The sequence below is a fragment of the Rhincodon typus genome, chromosome 3 (assembly GCF_021869965.1).
Source record: "Rhincodon typus isolate 14 chromosome 3, sRhiTyp1.1, whole genome shotgun sequence".
Lineage (NCBI taxonomy): Eukaryota > Metazoa > Chordata > Chondrichthyes > Orectolobiformes > Rhincodontidae > Rhincodon > Rhincodon typus.
This window is the reverse complement of record NC_063334.1, coordinates 122,757,757-122,780,071: the sequence shown is the minus strand read 5'-3', so window position 1 is coordinate 122,780,071 and position 22,315 is coordinate 122,757,757. Positions and strand designations below refer to the sequence as shown.

Below are 22,315 nucleotides of genomic sequence, written 5' to 3'. Positions count from 1 at the left end.
CTCCTCTGGACTGCCTTTAATGCCAGCACATCCTTCCTTAGATACAGGGCCCAAAAATTGCTCACAATATTCCACATGCAGTCTGACCAGAGCTTTATGCACACGTAGCAGTACATCTTTACTCTTGTATTCTAACCCTCTTGAAATGAATGCTAACGTTTCATTTGCCTTCCTAACTGCTAACTGAATCTGTATGTTAACCTTAAGAGAATCCTCAACTAGGACTCCCAAGTCCCTTTGTGCTTCAGATTTCTGAAGCCTCTCCCTGTTTAGAATACAGTCTGTCCCTCAACTCTTCCTACCAAAATACATAACCTCACACTTTCCCACATTGTATGCCATCTGCCACTTCTTTGTCCACTCTCCCAGTCTGTCCAAGTCCCACTTCCTCATCACTACCTGACCCTCCACCTAGCTTTGTGGCAGCTGCAAATTTAGAAACAATGTTCTCAGTTCCTTTGTGCAGATCACTAACATATAATGTGAATAGTTGTGGTCCCAACACTGACCCCTGTGGAACTCCACTAGCCACCAGCTGCCATCCTGAGAAAGACTCCTTTATCCCTACTCTCTGCCTTCTGCCAGCCAGCCAATCCTCTATCTATGCCAGTGCCTTGCCCCTAAGGATACGGAGTAGGCCATTTAGGATTGAGATGAGGAGAAATGTCTTCACCCCAAGAGTGGTGAGCCTGTGGAATTCACTGCCGCAGAAAATGACTGTGGCTGAAACATTGACTGTTTCCAATAAGGAATTGGATATAGTTCTTAGGGAAAAATAGTTTGGGGAGAAAGCAGGAACAGGGGGCTGAGTAGGATGATCAGCCGCAATCATATTGAATGGCCTACTACTATTCCTATTTTGTATGTTTCCACTCCTCTCTAAGTTTTGGAATTGTTCTGATGTTTTTGACTCCCTCCCAGGACGAATGGGAAAATCAAAAGGATGTCATTTGTCTGATGCAGTTTATTGACTGTTGTATTTTTCTGTAGGAAGTGACAGAGCGCTATTGACAGTGAATGCACCGATGAGTGTAAATGGAACAGCTGGAAGTGCTGTCATCCTGCCCTGCTATTTCACGTTCCCCTATACCAGCTACACTACCTTCGAGATTACAGTCATCTGGAAGATGGGGGTGTTTTATACAGGGACGGTTCTCTTCAACGCAACAAACAGAGCCAAGGGCCAAGAGGAATTTGAAAATGTTGTTCACACAAACATCAATGACCGGTACAGACTGGCCGGGGACCCCAGGATTAATGATGCTTCAATCAAGATAAGAGAGGCCAGGCTCGATGACACCAATGAGTATTTCTGTCGTGTGGAAGTCAAACGTCCAGCATTACCTGCTTACATGAAGGAAAACAACCTTGGGACCGTCTTGAAAATAACAGGTAAATTCAACCAGACTCTAACTTACAGGGTCGGGGTGTGATGGGTTGAGTTGGACCCACCTTCGGTCTGACGGATGGGTATGTCCCTTGCCATTGGCTCCTGTCACACGATGCGACACTCTTGGACATGTTTTACTGGGTGGATGGTGCTCAATAAACATAATTTGTTGTTGTACCATAACTTTACCTCTGCGACCCCACGAAGAGCCCATTGGCTCCCCCCCCCCCACTCCTGTTGCCACCCCCTTAGTTGGCATCTTATTGTGCATTCGGGAATCTGTGCTTTGCTTCCCCCACCCCCCTCGGGACATGGATGGCACCCAGCTCTATCTTGCCATCGACAGTCTCTTGTCCGTTCCATTGTGTTGCTCAGTGGTTCACACCTGTCCATCAGGAGGCACCATTTCTCCCGGTTAAATATTGGGAGGTGAGTTGAGAGTCTTAGCTACTGTCTGCAGCTAAATCTCATCATTGATGTCCTCCTTCAGTTCCCAGCCTAGCTTCCAAACCCCCTCCCCACATTCTCCCCAAAGGCCTGTCCCCACTTCCGTTGGCCCATTTGTTGCTGGAACCCAAAAACACTCGCTTCCACACCTGCCTATCCCAGAACTCTCCGGGCTGACTTCATCCCTGATCCCCCCTACATCATCAACCTCAACTCATCAGTCACAATGAGCCGCGGAGCCACTTTCCATGCTGTGAAAAACTCTACGACTTCCTTCAATGTAATTAAGCCACAACTTCCTCCTGGATGGCTGTGAGAGAATGTCTGATTCATGAGAAGTGGCTGACTGAGTTACAGCCATGTGATATCTCAACAGACTATACAACACTGGTCAGTGCTACTCAGGCTGAGTGTTGTTTTCATTCTTGATGAAATTTGGGCTTCAGTGGTGAGGCCAGCATTGCTTGTCCGTCCCTAATTACCCTCGCACTGCTCAGGTAAGAGTCAGCCACATTGCTGTGGGTCTGGAGTCACATGGAGGTAAGGGTGGCAGTTTTGCTTCTCCAAAGGACAGGAGTCAATAATAGTGACCATTTTTGAGATTAATTTTCTGCTTTGTTAATTGACTTGTACCAGCTGCCGAACTGGGTTTTGAACCCGTTAGCATTAGCCCGGCTCTCTGGATTACTAGTTCAATGACATAGAGGCACAGAGGTTTACAGCATGGAAACAGGCCCTTCGGCCCAACATGCCCATGCAGCCCAGTTTTCACAATTAGTCTAGTTCACCTTGTTTGGCCCATACCTATCCCATCCATGTACTTGTCCAAATGTTTCTTAAATGACAAAATGGTACTTGTCTCCACCACTGCCTCTGGCAGTCCATTCCAGATATACACCACCTGCTTTGTGAAAACATTGCCTCTGAACCCTTTTATATCTCTCCACTCTCACCTTAAATCTATGCCCTCTAGCTTTGGACTCCCCTACCATGGGGAAAAGATGTTGGCTACCTTATCTATGCCTTTCATGATTTTATAGACCTCTATGAAGTCACCCCTCAATCTCATACGCACCAGGAAAACAAGGCCCAACCTGTCCAGCCTCTCCTTATAACTCAAACCCCAACCTTAAAAAGTAGGTCCTCGAGGGTAGGAATATCTGGATTATTCCTGGTGCTGCTAGCTAGTGCGGGTAGGAATAGAAGGACAGAGTAGATGAATGTGTAGCTGAGGAGCTGGTGGAGGGGAGAAGGATTCACATTTTCGATCATTGGACTCTCTTCTCGGGTAGAAGTGACCTTGTTTAGGAAGCACAGATTGCACCTGAATTGGAAGGGGACTAATATACTGGTGGGAACGTTTGCTAGAACTGCTCATGAGGATTTAAACTAGTAAGCGGGGGGGACCCAGGGAGACAGTGAGGAAAGAGGTCAATCTGAGAGTGGTACAGTTGGGAAAAGGAGTAAGTCAAACAAACAGAGCAGGCAAAAACAAAGAGGTAGGACTGATCAATTAAACTGCATTTATTTCGATGCAGGAGGCCTAACAGGTAAGGCAGATGAACCCAGGGCATGGTTGGGAACATGGGACTGGGATATCATAGCTGTTACAGAGACGAGGCTCAGGGATGGATAGGACTGACAGCTTCATGTACTATTAGAAGAATCAAAAGGGGAGGTGATGGCCTAGTGGTATTATCACTGGACCATTAATCCAGAGACCCAGATAATGTTCTGGGACCTGGGTTCGAATCCTGCCATGGCAGACAGTGGAATTTGAATTCAATAAAAATATCTGGAATTCACAATCTAACGATGACTGTGCATTCATTGCTGATTGTCAGGAAAAACCCATCTGGTTCACTAATGCCCTTTAGGAAAGGAAACTGCCATCCTTACCTGGTCTGGTCTACATGTGACTTCAGACCCACAGTAATGTGGTTGACTCTGTATTGCCCTTGGGGCAATTATGGGTGGGCAATGAATGCTACCTGGCCAGAGACACCCTCATTCTGTTAATGAAGAAAGGAGGGGGAGTGATGTTTTTGATTAGGGATAACATTACGGCTGTATCTAGGGAGGATATTTCTGGGAATATGTCCAGGGAGGTTATTTGGGTGAGAAATAAGAATTGATGATCACCTTATTGAGATTGTACTATAGACACTCCCCCGCAATAGTCGGTGGGAAATTGAGAAACAGATTTGTAAGGAAATCTCAGTTATCTGTAAGAATAATAGGGTGGTTAAGGAAGGGGATTTTAACTTTCCAAACATAGACTGGGATTGCCATAGCATTAAGGGCTTGGATGGAGAGGAATTTGTTAAGTGTGCACAAGAAAATTTTCTGATTCAGTATGTGGATGTACCGGCTAGAGACGGGGCAAAACTTGACCTACTCTTGGGAAATAAGGCAGGGCAGGTGGCTAAGGCGTCAGTGAGGCAATTGACCCTAATTCTGTTAGCTTTAAGATAGTCATGGAAAAGCATTGACTGATCTAAAAGTTAAAGCTTTAAATTGGATTGAGGCCAATTTTGACGGTATTAGGCAATAACTTTCAAAAGTTGATTGGAGGAGGATGTGGAAGGGATGACTGGAAAATGGGAAGCCTTCAAAAATGATATAACGAAAGTCCAGAGACGGTATGTTCCAGATAGGGTGAAGGACAAGGCTGTTGGTGTAGTGAATGCAGGATGACTAGAAAAATTGAGGCTTTAGTCAAGAGTAAGAAGGGAGTATGTGTCACGTATAGAGAGTGAATCCCTAGAGGAGTATAAGGGCAGTAGGAATATCCTTAAGAGGGAACTCAGGAGGGCAAAAAGGGAACATGAGATAGCTTAGGCAAATAGGGTTGAGGAGAATCTGAAGGGATTCTACAAATACATGAAGGACAAAAGGGTAATTAGGGAGAGAATAGGGGGCCCTTAAAGATCAGCAAGGCTGCCTATGTGTGGAACCACAGGAGATGGGGAAGATACTAAACAAGTAATTGGCATCATTGTTTACTGTGGAGAAGGATATGGAAGATAGACAATGTGGGGAAGTAAATAGCGACAAATGAAAAATGTCCACTTAGCAGAGGAGGAGGTGCTGGACTTCATAAAATGCATAAAGTTGGATAAATCCCTGGGACCTGACCAGGTGTACCCTAAAACTCTGTGGGAAGCTAGGGAAGTGATTGCTGGGTCCCTTTCTGAGATATTTGTACTATTGATAGCCATAGGTGAGCTGCCGGAAGACTGGAATTTGGCTGATGTGGTGCCACTATTTAAGAAAGGTGGTAAGGAAAAGCCAGGGAGCTATAAACCGGTAAGCTTGATATCAGTGTTGGGCAAGTTGTTGGAGGGGATCAGAGGGACAGGATTTACATGTATTTGGAAAGTCAAAGACTGATTAGGAATAGTTAACATGGCTTTGTGCATGGGAATTATGTCTCACAAAAGTGATTGAGTTTTTTGAAGAAGTAATAAAGAGGATTGATAAGGGAAGAGCGTTAGATGTGATCTATATGGACTTCAGTAAGGCGTTTGACAAGGCTCTGCATGGTAGACTGGTTAGCAAGGTTAGATCACACGGAATACAGGGAGAACTAGCATTTGGATACAAAACTGGCTTGAAGGTAGAAGACAGAGGGTGGTGGTGCAGGGTTGCTTTTCAGACTGAGGCCTGTGACCAGCAGTGTGCTACAAGGATCAGTGCTGGGTCCACCGCTTTTTGTCATTTATTTAAGTGATTTGGATGTGAACGTAGGAGGTATGGTTAGTAAGTTTGCAGATGACATCAATTTGGAGTTGTAGTGGACAGTGAAGAAGGTTACCTCCGAGTACAACGAGATATTGATCAATGGGCCAATGGGCTGAGGAGTGGCAGATGAAGTTTAATTTAGATAAATGTGAGGTACTGCATTTTGCAAAGGCAAATCAGGGCAGGACTTATACACTTAATGGTAAGGTCCTGGGGAGTGTTGCTGAACAAAGAGACTTTGGAGTAAGATTCATAGTTCCTTGAAAGTGGTGTTGCAGGTAGATAGGATAGTGAAGAAGGTGTTTGGTACGCTTGCCTTTATTGGTCAGTGCATTGAGTGTAGGAGTTGGGAGGTCATGTTGCGGCTGTACAGGATATTGGTTAGGCCACTTTTGGAATACTGTGTGCAATTCTGGTCTCCCTGCTATAGGAAGGATGTTGTGAAACTTGAAAGGGTTCAGAAAAGATTTACAAGGATGTTGCCAGGATTGGAGAGTTTGAGCTGTAGGGAAAGGCTGAACAAACTGGGGCTATTTTCCCTGGAGTGTCGGAGGCTGAGGGGTGACCTTATAGATATTTATAAAATCATGAGGGGTATGTTTAGGATAAATAGACAAGGTCTTTTCCATGGGGTGGTGGAGTCCAAAACTAGAGGCCATAGGTTTAAGGTGAGAGGGGAAAGATTTAAAAGAGACCTAAGGGGCAACTTTTTCAGGCAGAGGGTGGTGCGTGTATGGAACAAGCTGCCAGAGGAAGTGGTGGAGGCTGGTATAATTACAACATTTAAAAGGCATTTGAATGGGTACATGAATAGGAAGGGGTTAGAGGAATATGGGCCAAATGCTGACTATATTTATTTCAGGTATCTGGTTGGCATGGATGAGTTGTACCGAGGGGTCTGTTTATGTGCTGTATATCTCTTTGAATCATTCTGCCACCATCTCACTGTGAACTTCTGCTGCCACAATTGTGTTTCTTAGCCAGGTTCCTCTGTATCTCTGTAACATCCTCAGCTTTGTGTTTAACACCCTATTCAATCCACACCTTATTTATTGTACATAATATTCATGCCACACAAATGCCAGGCAATGACCATCTCCAAGAAGAGAGACTCTAACCATTGCCCTTTGACATTCAATGATATTTCCATCATCATCAATTATCCTACGGTCATCAATTATCCTACGGTTATCATTTATCAAAAAACTGAACCAGCCATATAAATACAGTGGCTACAAGACCAGATCAGAGGCTAGGGGTTCCACAGTGGGTAACCCTCCTCCTGACTTCCCAAAGTCTGTCTACCATCTACAAGGCACAAGTCAGGAGTGTGATGGAATACTCCCCACTTGCCCAGATGGGTGCGGCTCCCGTGATACTACTTCAGCATCTGACTAACCCGAGTGCAACACATTTGCACCAAAATCCCAGTTATAATCCAAGTTGAACAATGATTGAATTGAGTGTTCTTGTTTTGCTCCTATGTTCTACCCTGGGAGCCGGTCTGATTCCATCTGGAATTCCCTCTTTGAAGACCTCGATGTCCGCCTTATCCTTCAAGACTTTCTTGTACAATCAATAATGTAATTCCTGAAATGTGGTCAGGGTTCGGGCAAAACAGCAGCCAATTTGTACGCAGCAAGCTCCCACAAATCATTCACAACTTCATGAACTGTGTTGGTGATCTTGATGGAGGAATAAATAGAGATGGGAAGAGCAGGCAGGATTCTCCCACTCTCCTTCAAAAGGTGGTTGTGAGATTCTTTATGTGCACCCGAGAAGATAGACTGGGATTTCATCCGAGAGGTGGCACCATCGACAGTGCAGCACTCGTTTGGTACTGCCCTGTGCATGTGTACCATCTCTGTTCAGAGTCAGGCTGAAGTATCGCCTTCATATTATTCCCTTTCAGTCTCCCACATAATGTCAATCACATGCTTCCTCAGGGAGTCACCCTGAGAGTTTCTGTCTGACTTTATAAATGTGACATTGATGCATTAACCACAAGCTCTAGTCATGACTCAACAGCGATGACCGTGCGCCAGTGCCTTGCATTTTTTTTATTCATTCACAGGATGGGGGCGTCGCTGGCTAGGCAGCATTTATTGCCCATCCCTAATTGCCCAGAGGGCAGTTCAGAGTCAGCCACATTGCTGTGGGTCTGGAGTCACATGTAGGCCAGACCAGGTAAAGATGGCAGTTTCCTTCCCTAAAGGACCTTAGTGAACCAGGTGGGTTTTTCCAACAATCAACAATGGATTCATGGTCATCATTTGACTCTTAATTCCAGATTTTTTTTTTATGGAATTCAAATTCCACCATCTGCCATGGTGCAATTCGAACCCGGGTCCCCAGAACATTATCTGGGTCTCAGGATTAACAGTCCAGCGATAATACCACTAGGCCATCGCCTCCCCTAAATTTAACTGAATGATCAATCCTCTCTCTTTTCAGGCCCACCTATCATCTTCAACGTATCTATCCAGGTCATCAATGGTACGCAGTTTACCCTGGTGTGCCATGTTCAAGGAGAGCCCTCTCCACACATCATGTGGGTCGACCCCCAGGACCATAGACTCCCTGTGAACGCCAGTGATACACCGGTTGTACGAGGCCCAGGGCAGTATCAGGTTGTGGGGGAGCTACGTGACCCGACGCTGGGAGGGAACTACACCTGTGTGGCCTCCAACAGCCTTGGCAATGCCACTCAAGTTATCTACTTCACCAGCTCGAATGAGGACTGGTCAATGCTCAAAGTAATAATCGGCGTCTTGGTTGGAAGCCTCGTTCTGATTGTCCTGATTGTTGTTGCCCTTGCAATCTGGAGGAGAAGGACAGGTAGGTTATTGTAATTTAACAGCTGGGGATATTATAGTAGGCAGTTACATTGGGTTCACTCTGAAAATGTATGTGGTTTGGGGTGTCATGTAATATTACAAGGGACCAGGGACTTCCCACCTCAAGTTACACAAGAATCTTCAAATCAAAAGGGGAGGGAACAACAAAGAAAAAGGAAAAGAGAGAGAGAGGCTGAGTCCAGATGGGAGTGGCTTGGAGGGGAACTTGTAGGGGATGGTATTCCCATGTACCTGCTGCCCTAGAGTCGTAGACTCATACAGCACGGAAACAGACCCTTCGGTCCAACTCATCCATGCCCACCAGCTTTCACAAACTACATTAGGCCCACTTGCCTGCGTTTGGCCCGTATCCCTCTAAATCTTTCCTTTTCATGTAGCTGTCCAAATGTCTTTTAAATGTTGTAACTGAACCTGCATCCACCACTTCCTCTGGCAGTTCATTCCACACTCAAACCACCCTCTGTGTGAAAAAGTTGCTCCTCATCCCTTTTAAATATTTCTCCTCCCATCTTAAAGTTATGCCCTACCCTACGGAAAAAACCTTTGTTATTTGCCTTATCTATTCGTGATTTTATAAACCTCTATAAGTTCACCCCTCCAACACTGCAGGTAAAAAAAATCCCAGCCTAGCCAGGATCTCCCTACAACTCAAACCCTGCAGTCCCTGCAACATCCTTGTAAATCTGTTCTGCACCTTCTCAAGTTTAACAATACCCTTCCTATAGCAAGGCAACCGGAACCGTACACAGTATTCCAAAAATGGCCTAACCAAAGTTCTGTGCAACCGCAACATGACCTCCCAACTCCTGCACTCAGTACCGTGAACAATGAAGGCAAGCATACCAAACGCCTTCTTCACCATCCTGCCTACCTGGGACGCCACTTTCAAGGAACTATGTCTCTATTCATTTGTGAGATGTGAGTGCCACTGGCTGGCCAGCATTTCTTGCCCATCCCTAGTTGCCCTTGAGAAGGTGGTGGTGAGCTGCCTTACTTGAACCACTGCAGTTCTCCTGCTGTGGGTTGACCCACAATGCATTTCTTTGAGGCTTTGTAGTGATTGGTACAACGGAGTGGCTTGCTAGGCCATTTCAGAGGGCACTTGAGAGTCAACCACATTGCTGTGGGTCTGGAGTCACATGTAGGTCAGACCAGGTGAGTGGTGACAGATTTCCTCCCCTGATGGACATTAGTGAACCGGATGGGTTTTTCTGACAATCGGCAATGATTTCATGGTGATCAGTAGATTCTTATTTCCAGACATTTTTGTTCTAACTATTGAATTCAAATTCCACCATCTGCCATGGTGGGATTCGAACCTGGGTCCCCAGAACATTAACTAAGTTTCTGGATTAACAGTCTAGCAATATTACTACTAGGCTATCGCCTACCCCCAAGTACCTGAACCTCTGGGTCTCTCTGTTTGACAACACTCCCCAGGGCTCTACCATTAACTGTGTAAGTCCTGCCCTGGTTTGCCTTAAAAAAGTGTAACATCTAAATTAAATCTAAATTAAACTCCATCTGCCACTCCTCAACCTATTGGCCCAGCTGATCAAAATTCATTTGTACTCTTAGATAACCTTCCTGACTGTCCACTATATCACCAATTTTGGCGTCATCCCGCAAACTTATTAACCATGCTTCCTATATTCTCATCCAAATTGTTTATATAAATGACAAATAACAGTGGACCCAGCACCCATCTCTATGGAGCACTGCTGGTCATGGGCCACCAGTGTGAAAAACAACTTTCCACCACCACCCTCTGTCTCCTACCATCAAAAAAAATTTTGTATCCAATTGGCAAGCTCTCCCTGAATCCCATAACTTTATGAATCAGTCTGCCATGCGGAACCTTGTCAAAGGTTTTACTGAAGTCCATGTAGACAACATCTACCGCTCTGCCCTCATCTATCTTATTGGTCATTTCCTCAAAAGACTCGATCAAGTTTGTGAGACACAGTTTCCCACGCACAAAGCCATGCTGACTATCCAAATGCATGTAAATCCTATCTCTCAGAATCCCCTCCAACTACTTACCCACCACTGATGTCAGACTCACCGGTCTATAGTTCCCAGACTTTTCCTTACAGCCTTTCTTAAATAAAGGCACATCATTAGCCAGCCTCCACTCTTTTGGCACCTCACTAGTAGCTGTAACTGATACAAATATCTCAGCAAGGGGGCCCATAATTTCTTCCCTAGCTTCCCACAACATCCTGGGATACACTTGATCAGGTCTTGCCTTTCTGTTGGAAGTGGGTTTGGAAGGTGATGTCTAAGAAGCCTTCATGACTTTCTGCAACACATCTTGTAGCTAATATATATTGCTACTTCTAAGCATTGGCGATGGAAGGAGTGGATGCTTGTGGATGTGGTTCCAATCAAGTCTTTGTCCTGGATGGTGTCAAACTTCTCGAGTGTTGTTGGAGCTGCACCCATCCAGGCAAGCGGTGAGCATTCCATCATACTCCTGACTTGTGCCTTGTAGATGTTGGACATGTTTTGGGAAGTCAGAGGCTGATTTACTCACTGCAGTGTTCCTCACCTCTGACCTGCTGTTGTAGCCACTGTGTTTATGTGGCAAGTCCATCTATAAACATTCAAACGAGACAGTTTCCCAAACAAATTATTGACATTATAGTGAGAGCCTGCTAACTGAAATGTTTCAAATATTTCGTCCTTTTTTCCTTCTTTCCAGGAATTTTGGATTTTACCCCACAGAGAGAAAGGTATGATTCAGTTTTCTGTTATTAAACATGGTGCTACATTTTTGTAAAATGGTTTTGTTCTAACAACTTGTGTCAAAGAAATCTTTAATTGTGATATCCACCTCAAATTGAGACCAGCTCACCAGGAATTTGCAAATTACTTACACCATTTCACATGGAAAAAGTATCTTTCCATTCTTAGCACTGTAAACTTTAGTGGATTCTAAGGTTTTGGAGTAGATTTGTAGCTCGTGTTGTGGTTGGTTGGCTCACCGAGCTGGTTTGTTGTTTCGCAGACGTTTCATTACCCTGCTGGGTAACATCATCAGTGCAGCCTCCAATGAAGCACCGTTGTGTTTTCCCGCCTGGTATTTAAACTCTGAGGTCTGTTGAGCTGGATTACCTCATTTCCGGTTTTCCTTCACGGTGGAGTATATATAGGGTCTAGCTCTATGTATTTGTTGATGGCTTTCTTCGTGGAGTACCAGCCACAACTTTAGTGGATTGCCTTACGAGGAGAGGCTGGACAGGCCAGGCCTGTATCCTCTGGAGCTCAGAAGAGTCAGAGATGACTTAATTGAAACATTCAAGATCCTATGGGATTTGACTGGCTGGATGTTGAAAGGATGTTTCCTCTTGTGGGAGAATTTAGAACGAGGGGTTTTTGTTCAAAAATATGGGGTGGCCCATTCAAAACAGAGATGAGGAAACATTTTCCCTCTCAGAAGGTTGTGAGTCTTTGGAATGCTCCTCCTTATAAGGCAGTGGATGCAGAATCATTAAATATTTTTAAGGCAGAGGTAGATAGATTGTTGATCCGGGATATGCAGGAATGTAGAGTTGAGGTTAGACTCACTCACAGAGCCCATGTGACCTATCTGTCACCAAGATCCCTGCTTTCTGCTGGAAATGCCATGGACAGTGCATGATCCGTGGAATGTCATGGATACTGCCTGATCAGTTGCTGAAATTGTAACCACACCTACCTCCTGTCCAAGGGATCATTGGGACCTTTTGGGTCCCAGGAGCCCTCTGTGAGCTCTGGAAACATAGAAAACTTGAGCAGTAGGAAACCATTCAGCCACATACCATGTGATCCCTTCAGTTCTAAGACCTATATCCAACTCCTTCACCAGAACATTCAATCATTTGGCCTCAACCACTTTCTGTGGCAGAGAATTCCACAGGCTCACAACTCGCTGGGTGAAGGGGTTTTTCCTTGTCTCAGTCCTAAATGGCCTACCCCATATCCTTAGACTGTGACCCTGGACTCCCTGTTCATCAGGAACATGCTCTCTGTGTTTACCCTGTCTAATCCTGTCAGAATTTTATAGGTTTCTATGAGATTGATTGATTTTGATTTTATTGTCATGTGTTTTCAAGTACAAACGTACAGGAGCCCAGTGAAAAGTCACCACACAACGCACCATCTTCGGTACAAGTACCTAGGTACAGAATCTTAAGAACAGGGTAGAAAGAAAGATCAAAGTTAAACATTGCAGTACATTATAGTACAGTGACAGTACAGATCTGTCCCCCAAACCCTGTCATTCTTATAAACTCCAGTGAATATAATTCTAACCGATCCAGTCTCTCTTCATATGTCAGCCCTGCCAGAGGAATCAGTTTGATCAATCTTCATTGCACTCCTTCCATTGCTAGAACATCCTTCCTCAGAGATGTACCCACTCACTGGGCTTCCTGGTCACACCCACAGTCAACTCGACACAAGGATGCCCAGCTCCATTTTCTGCCAGTGCTAGGAAACCTGCTTTTTGGAGGTTGGACAGGGATACGGAGGTATCTGTTATTGTTACTCTCCCTATGTCCTCACTGCCGACTGGACAGGAGCATTCAGCCCCAGGAATCTCATCCTGGTTTGGGAATCTGTTGCATGCCTCTCACTTCCCCATCTCTCTGACCTTCGTTAGTGTTGCAATCTCCTGAGACCTCTCCCAGAGGGGAGCTGAATGCCCCGCCCTCTCTCTCACCACCACCCCCTCTCTCACCACCGTCCCCTCTCTCTTCCAGCTGCCTGAGTCTCTGAGCTGCCGAAATCCCTGCTGAACCACATCTTCCAACCACCCAAACACCACCCCCACCATCCCCACCCCTACTCCCTCACCAACAACCTGCCTGCTCCATGTGACCAGGTTTTCATGATTAACTTAAATAAAATTCTGCAGATGCTGGAAACATGAATCACAAATAGAGAATACTCGAGAAACTCAGTGGGTCTGGCAGCAACAGTGGAGAGAGAAACAGAGTTAATGTTTCATGCCCTGTAAATTGCTTCTACTGCGTGTCTGTGTGTGTGTTTGTGTGAGAGTGGGTGTGTGTGTCTGACATAAAGATAGGTGGAGGGGCAGGTAGTATTGAGGAGGTGGGGAGGCTGTAGAAGGATTTAGACAGGTTAGGAGAGTGGGTAAAGAAGTGGCAGATGGAGTACAATGTGGGAAGGTGTGAGGACATGCACTTTGGTAAAAAGAATAAAAGCATGGACTATTTTCTAAATGGGGAGAAAATTCAGAAGTCTGAAGTGCAAAGAGACTTGGGAGTTCTGGTCCAGAATTCTCTCAAGGTAAACTTGCAGGCTGACTGAGTAGTTAGGAAGGCAAATTCAACTTTGGCATTTATTTTGAGAGGACTTGAATATAAAAGCAGGGATGTACTACTGAGGCTCCGGTCAGGCACATTTGGAGTATTATGCACAGTTTTGGGCCCCTTATCTCAGGAAAGGTGTACTGACCCTGGAGCGGGTTCAGAGGAGGTTCACGAGAAAGGTCCCAGGAATGAAAAGTTTAACATATGAGGAAAATTTTGAGGACTCTGGGTCTATACTCGATGGAGTTTAGAAGGATGAGGGGGATCTAATTGAAACTTACAGAATACTGAATGGTCTGGACAGAGTGGATGTTGGGAAGATGCTTCCATTGGTAGGAGAGTCTAGGACCCGAGGGCACAGCCTTGGAGTAAAGGGAAGACCTTTTAGAACAGAGATAAGGAGAAACATCTTCAGCCAGAGAGTGGTGAATCTATGGAATTCACTGCCACAGAAGGCTGTGAGGCCAGGTCAGTGAGTATATTTCAGACTGAGATAGATAGGTTCTTGATTATCAAGGGGATCAAGAGTTACGGGGAGAATGGGGTTGAGAGACTTATCAGCCATGATTGAATGGCAGAGCAGACTCAATGGGCTGAATGGCCTAATTTCTGCTCCTATGTCTTATGGTGTGCGTGTACGTATGTGTGTGTGTGTTTGCTTGTGTGTGTGTATCAGAGTGTGCATGTGTGTGCGTGTGAGAGAGAGAGAGAGAGAGTGTGTGCCTGTCTGTGTGTGTGTGTGAGAGTGTGTGTGTTTGACATGGCGAGGGGGAGATATAGTTCATCAGAAGGAGCATGATGCTTGTGACAAGAGCCAGCATGTTCTGAAGGAGCGTCAGACTGGATCTGAAGCGTGAACTCTGTTTCCGTCTCCACAGACACTGGAGGGTTTCTCCACCACTTTCTGTTTCCATTTCAGAATTAGCTCAGTTAGTGGTTCAGCATTCATTGGTTCTGACTATAACTTTGTGAAATGACTTACGGTGCTTTTCTGCATGATATAAATACAACGCCTGTGTGTTCACGCTCTGACACAGTCAGAAAGTCCTGTGTGTCTCTGGATGACTAAAGATGAATGCTTGATATGACAATGGATTTGGTGAGACTTTACCATGAATATTATGTCTCTCCATCACAGTAGTTATTGTCCAATTTGAATATTGTCTTAATAAGTACAAATTTCTTCTTATCTCTTAGATGCCCACCTGATTCATCCAACTATTGTAAAGTGAAACAGTGTCAGAAAAAATCAACACCAGGTAATGACTGTCACAGTGAATGTAACTGTTCAAGACAGGTTCCAATATACGGCTCAAGAACCTGGTATTGTTCTCATCAGGCCTTCAGATTGAAGGTGATGCTGTTTTAGCATGGGGAAGCTGTTGCATTGCTGCTGTCTCTGAACTTAGCAGGAGCCTCTGCCTCTCCCTTGCTGCCTGCAATATCAGGATTTACACATTGAACAGCTTTCCTCTCGTGGCCAAGTTCAGTGGGTAATAGAGAAGGCTAATGGGATGTTGGCCTTAATTTCAAAGGGAATGGAACAGAAAAACGTGGAGGTTTTGCTCAAACTATACAAGGCATTAATGAGATCACAGCTGGAATTCTGTGAACAGTTTCAGGACCCTCATCTAAGGAGCAATACCCTGGCATTGGAAGCAGCCCAGAGAAGGTTCACTGGTTTGATCCTGGGGATGAAGGAAAGGTCTTATGAGGAAAGGTTGGGTAGGTTAGGCATTAGATTTATTGCTATTCACTCATAGGACATGGGCATCGTTGTCTGGGCCCAGCATTTCTTGCCCGTCTCTACTTGCCCCTTGAGAAGGTGGTGGTGAGCTGCCTCCTTGGGAAGATGTTGGAGTGTGGAAGAATGAGAGGTGATCTTGTTGAAACATACAAGATTCTCAAAGGACTTGACAGGGTAGATGCGGAGAGGTTGTTTCTCCTTGTGAGAGGGTCTAGGACCACAGGGTATAATCTCAGAATAAGGGGTCACACTTTTAAGACAGAGATGAGCGGGAATTTCTTCTCTCAGAGGGGAGTGATTCTGTGGAATTCTTTACCACAAAAGAGGGCTGTCAAGACTGGGTCATTAAGTATATACACAGAGTAATGTATCACGGAAACAGACCCTTCAGTCCAACATGTCCATGCCAACCAGACAATTCAGTCTGACCCAGTCCCATTTGCCAGCATTTGTCCCATACCCCTCTAAACCCTTCCTATTCATGTACCCATCCAGATGCCTTTTAAATGTTGTAATTGTACCAGCCTCCACCACTTCCTCTGGCAGCTCGTTCCATACACGCACCACCCTCTGTGTGAAAAGGTTACCCCTCAGGTCCTTTTTAAATATTTCCCCTCTTACCTTAAACCTATGCCCTGTAGTTTTGGACTCCCCCACCCTGGGGAAAAGACCTTGTCTATGCACCTTATCCATGCTCCTCATGATTTTATAAACCTCTATAAGGTCACCCCTTGGCCTCCGACGATCCAGGGAAAATAGCCCCAGCCTATTCGGCCTCTCCCCATAGCTCAAACCATCTAAGCCCGGCAACATCCTTGTTCCTTTTCTGCACCCTCTCAAGTTTAACAACATCCTTCCTATTCTTTGTATGGAAGGACCAGAGTTGCATGCAGTATTCTAAAAGTGGCCTCACCAACGTCCTGTACAGTCGCAACATGACCTCCCAACTCCTAAACTCAATGCATTGACCAATGAAGGCAAGCACACCAAACACCTTCTTCACTATCCTATCTACTTGCGACTCCACTTTCAAGGAACTGTGAACCTCCACTCCAAGGTCTCCTTGTTCAGCAACACTCCCCAGGATCTTACCATTTAAGTGTGTAAGTCCTGCCCTGATTTGCCTTTCCAAAATGCAGCACCTCACATTAGACAGATTTGTAAACAGTAAGAGAATAAAGGGTTATGGGGACAAGGCAGGAAAGTGAGTTGAGGATTATTAGGGCAGCTGAGACCTCATTGAATGACTCGATGGGCTGAATAGCCTCGTCCTGCTGCTATGTTTTATGGACGACCTGAGTCCTGGGGTGGAGTATAAACCTAGAGACACCAGATTTCCCCCCAGCCCGTCCCATACCTACGGGTGGTCTCCATAGAGTGGAGAGTTTAAGGAGAGATGCAATAAAGAGGTATTCAAAAGATTTAGGCTTTTTGAGCAAACACCCCATCTACCTGTGTCACTGTCAACATTTTCTGACCAGTTGTTCCAGGTCAAAAGTCACAGGGTTGGCCTTGGCATGGGTCATGTTTTCAGAAGTGTTGGCATGAGCGTGAGAGTGAATGAGAGCGTGAGAGTGAATGAGAGCGTGAGAGTGAATGAGAGCGTGAGATTGAATGAGAGCGTGAGAGTGTGAGAGTGAATGAGAGTGTGTGAGTGTGAGAGTAAATGAGAGTGTATTTGATTTTCAGTGGTAAAGTGCCCCCTGCTGTCTCGAAAGCTGAAGTGTTGACAAATTGATTTACATAGTTTTTTAACAATTTTCCAAGGAGGTGAATTCCCAGAAACCAGATTGACTGCTTCAGGTTCTGAGCCACATTAGTGTGCCAGGGATGTGGCTTTGTGGGAATATCCCACCTGCTCCAGAAATGGCACGTTAACAAGGTTAATTAACAATAATATCTACACCGCTGCCAATCTCTCAATGAATGTGCTGCTGTGCCAGTCCACTTTCTGCCCTCTCCCACTGCATCATTCCAGACTGTCGGCTCTCACCTTTCCAGCTGGAATAGTCTGCCCTCACTGTGATGTGGGTTTGATGGGGGAGGGCGGGGAGGGGGTGTGAGCCTTACTGCCCCCTCCCTGAGTCCCCAAACACAGCCAATAGAAACCTTCAAATAGCCCATTAAGGCTCCCTTAAGGTCCTCACCATGTCTCCAGTGGTAAACTCATTGGCCTTTCTTGAAGCTCCTCGGCTGGGTCAGGGATATGGGGGTGAAAGAGGGAGGGGCTCTTGTTTAAAGGTTCCACTCTCCTGCCTTTTCCCCATAACCCTCGACTCTCTTCCTGATTAAAAACAAAATCTGTACATCTCAGTCTTGAATACATTTAATGCCAGGATACTTTTCCTTAGATAAGGGACTCAAAATCTGTTCACAGTGTTCCAAGTAGTGCCTTGTATAGTTTTAGCAAAATCCCCCAACTTTTGTTCTCCATTCCCATGGAAATAAAAAAAAGCATTCCATCTGCCTCCTGTCAAACCTGGATGGTAACTCGTTGTGATTCATTCGGGTGGACTCCCAAACCCCTGTGTGATGCACCTTTCTCCATTTAAATAACGTACAATGCCTCTTCTTCCTGCCAAGGTCCCACTGTTTCCATCCCCCTCCCTCAGCCCTTTCCTAGTGTCACCAGCTTGACCCCCTTCTCAGTCTCAGGCCTCAGGTGGGCCTGCTGAGTATTGGAGAGATGTTCATAGAATATCCACAGTGCAGATAGAGGCCATTTGGCCCACCAGCTCTGTGCAGATCCTTTGAAGAGCATCCCACCCAGATCCATCCTATCCCTGTAACCCTGCATTTCCCATGGCTAATCCACCTAACCTGCATGCTCCCTGGACACTCCGGGACAATTTAGCTCGACCAATCCATCCTAACCTGCACATCTTTCGGACTGTGGGAGGGAACCAGAGCACTGGGAGGAATTTCATGCAGACACTGGGAGAACGTGCAAACTCCACGCAGACAGTCGCCTATGGGTGGAATCGAACCCGGGTCCCTGGGGCTGTGAGGCAGCAGTGCTAACCATTGAGCCACCGTGTTGGCTGCTGATTGGCTGGTTGCTCTCGGTGGGTGGGCCTTGTGCTGCCAAGATCCCTGCTCCTAGGAGATCACCCCTTCTACTGACCCCTTCACCCCCAACAGATGTAAACAGACCATTGTTTCAGGAGCCAGCAATGAGGATAGTGACTGGGGTATTTACTTGTCACTCTGTTTGGTTGGGAGTGGGGTTGTTGACTGGCTCCCTTGGCCAGGGTGTGATACAGAATAGTGCCAACAGCAATCCCTGTGCTAGTAGTTCACAGGTACCATGTTTTCAGAGTGAAGCTATATAGACCCAATGCACAGTTCACTTCCTTAGACAATGACAGTTCCTTCAGAAAATTCATAGAGCACAGAGCAGTACAGCACAGTACAGGCCCTTCGGCCCACGATGTTGTGCCGATCTTCTATCCTACTAAGATCAAACTACCCTGCACACCCTACGTTTTACTATCCCACCATGTGCCTATCCAAGAGTCGCTTAAATGTCTCTGACAATAGTTGGTGGAGGCAGTATATTCTGGAAGGAATCTTGGAGTAGAACGTAGCGGAAAGCAGACTGTGTAAACTAGAGTTTTATTCCACTGACAGATTATCTCCGGCTCTGAAGTTATTTCCTTCCCTTTTGCAGAGAACTCTAGCACTATTCTCGAGTCCCCAGAAGTCAGTAACTGCTAACTGGCAAGTTTTACTGCCTGCTGCCGCACCCTCAAACTTTGACCTCGCAGAATGCAACCAACTCCAGAAGCTGTGCCCTGAGGAAGGAGTCTGACCCTGTGTGAAGTGGCCGTCGATATTTTACACTCTCCTGTCTGCCGCCTCAACGTGAAGGACACAAGATTTCTGCTTTTGGATTGTCGCCAAGGTTACCTGCTGGCTGGTGTGGGATCTCGAACCTCACTGTGCAGACCAGAAGGTGTGAACACGATCCCACCCCCCTCCGTGTCATTCCTATCAGATGGGCATTTATTGGGCATTGATCGGAGATCCTGCTGGAGGGGGGTACCTTTTGGAACTGACTATCCAAGAGAAGACCATATTGCTATGAGTCTGGATTCAGGAGTTCCTTCCCTGAAGGACATTTGAGGACCAGTCCCCTTTTTTTATTTATGTGACTGCAACAGCTTATGGTCGTCTTATTAACACAAAATACTGTGGATGCTGGAGAGCTGAAACAAACACAGAGAATGCTGGAGAAACTCAGCAGGTCTAGCAGCATCCTTGGAGAGAGAAACAGCATTACCATTTTGAGTCCAGTCTCCCTTGTTCAGAACTTCTGGACTCGAGATATTAACTCTGCTTCTGTCTCCACAGATTCCAGCCTTGCCGTGTTTCTCCAGCTTTGTGGCCTTGCTTACTGTTAACTTTTTTATTTCCAGGTTGGACCAAATATTTTGGATTGATCTTCACTGGATTATCAGTACAGTGACATAACCCAATACCCCTGGATCCAGCCTTAGGTGTTGAGGGTTGTTAAGCTGTCTGATCACTGGAAACAGCAAACCTGTTAGATCTAGTTTTCCCGTTAACCCAGAACGAGTGGGATAAATCCCAGCTCCCGGGGCCAAGCGCTCACCAGGAGAACCTGTCAATCTGCTGGATTTTGGAATTTTCTGCATGTGCGGCCTCAGTTTTAGGCTCTCAAATGAACCAGAAATAACATGAGATTGTTGCAGTTCCTGACATATCCAGAAATGGGATGTGCAGCAGAAAGGCAGTGTTATAGAATCATGGAATTCCCACAGCAGACCATTCAGCCAATCAAATCCACACCAAACCTCCACAGAGCATCTCACCCAGACCCACACCCCCTTACTCTATCCCTGTAACCCTGCATTTCCCACGGCCAATCCACCCTAACCTGCACATCTTTGGACTGTGGGAGGAAACCGGAGCATCTGGAGGAAACCCCACGGATTCTACTATTTGTTTTATGTTGGGTGGTGATCTGAGAAAGTGGTGGGGAAATGGAATTGAAGTCCAGACCAACTACCATCTGATTGAGGGCTGAGTGGCTTCCTCCTGTTTCCGGGGATCTCACTGTTGCCAGGTTGGTACCTACAGAGGTGGCGGGGTGGGGTGGTGTCGGTGAACGGCCCAGTGTATGGCAAGTCCACTCGACGATGCAGAGTAGGCAGTGCAGCCCACCCCACCCCACTTCGTGCCTGGCCCATGATTCCATCAGATCGTGGAGGGTACACAGTTTACATGCCAGGCCAGGTCAGCAGTGCAGAGGGCAGCACACTGTCCCTCCCACCCCCATCATGATGTCTAGGTAATGGATGGATTCTGTATTAACAGTGCACCAGGAGAATCTATTCCCTCTCACGAACATCATGTTGAAGGACACAATATTTCCAAGATTTTTGGTTATTTGGTGACTCGGCTAAAGAAGGCTTAATCAGAGTGACTGGGGTATTTACTTGTCACTCTGTTTGGTTGGGAGTGGGGTTGTTGACTGGCTCCCTTGGCCAGGGTGTGATACAGAATGGTGCCAAACGCATGGGTTCAATCCCTGTGCTGGTAGTTCACAGGTACCATGTTTGCAGAGTGAACCTATATAGACCCAATGCACAGTTCACTTCCTTAGACAATGACAGTTCCTTCAGAAAATTCATAGAACATAGAACGTAGAACAGTACAACACATTACAGGCCCTTCAGCCCACGATGTTGTGCTGACCTATTATCCTAGTCTGAGATCAAACTACCCTGCATATCCTACATTTTACTATCATCCATGTGCCTGTCAAAGAGTTGCTTACATGTCCCTAATGTATCTGACTCCACTACCACCATCGGCAGCGCATCCTACTCACCCACCACTCTGGAGATTTTGAGCAGCACAGCTGGATCTCTACAGGATTACCCCACATTTACTCTGAAATGAGGCAATCTTTAATTCGGCTAACTCACGGACAAACTGAACTAGCCTCAATGAACTAAACTCCCTTGTAACAGCAAAATGGCCCAATGGGAGCATGTCGGGCCCATCATGGAGATGGAGACCATTCAGCCTGATGTACACTTGCCAGCTCTTCCTAATAAGATCGAAAGACTTGAAAAATATAAAGGAGCAAGCTATTGATCCTCTCGAGCCTGCTCTTGCCATTCAGACAGATCTGTGACTCTGCCCCCACTCTGGCCATCAGAAATCTGTCCAACTCAGCCTTAAATATAATCAGTGACCCCTGCTCCACTGCCCTTTGAGGACTGTCTGAGAGACGAAAGTCCTCCTCGTCTCAGTCTTAAATAGGTGATCCCGTCCTTTAAACTGCACACCCCCTCATTCTTGATTTCATCTCAAGAGAAAACATTCTGTCAGAAATCACCTGGTCAAACTCCCTCAGAATTGTCTGCAATTCAATAAAGTGGCTTTTCATTCTTCTAAACTTCAATGGACATCGGCCAGATCTACTCAACATTTCACTCCATCCCAGGAATCAGGCAAGTGAACCTTCTCTCTTGCTGTGAGTTTTAAAAGGGAGTTTGGGAATTTTTAATCATCCAAATTAATTTGGTCATGTTATATCACATGTCTAGAGTAGGTAAGACTTGAACACTGACCTTCTGACCAGATGCTACCACTGCGTTATTAGAGGCTGGTTTAAAAACTTCCTTTCCGGTGTTGGTGGGATAGCAGAGGATGGATTCAATCCATCAATCCCTGGATTATGCACCCAGCATACTCCTACTGGTCCATTTTGGATGCTTAGATCATTGAGGCTAGTCTCGTTTGTCTGAGTTAACCTAATTAAAGGTCTCAAATTAAC

At 45.9% G+C, this 22,315-nt stretch overlaps 1 protein-coding gene across 1 annotated transcript; it reads left to right on the top strand.

Annotated features, from left to right (window-relative positions):
• The first annotated feature begins 995 nt into the window (after positions 1-995).
• On the top strand, positions 996-21,108 carry LOC109937765 (sialic acid-binding Ig-like lectin 15). The gene is made up of 5 exons (XM_048594898.1): positions 996-1,392; positions 8,036-8,419; positions 11,144-11,174; positions 14,955-15,016; positions 19,175-21,108. Exons 1-5 carry the CDS (start codon positions 1,026-1,028, stop codon positions 19,219-19,221), a joined length of 891 nt encoding a protein of 296 aa, XP_048450855.1. The 5' UTR covers positions 996-1,025; the 3' UTR covers positions 19,222-21,108.
• Positions 21,109-22,315: the final 1,207 nt, after the last annotated feature.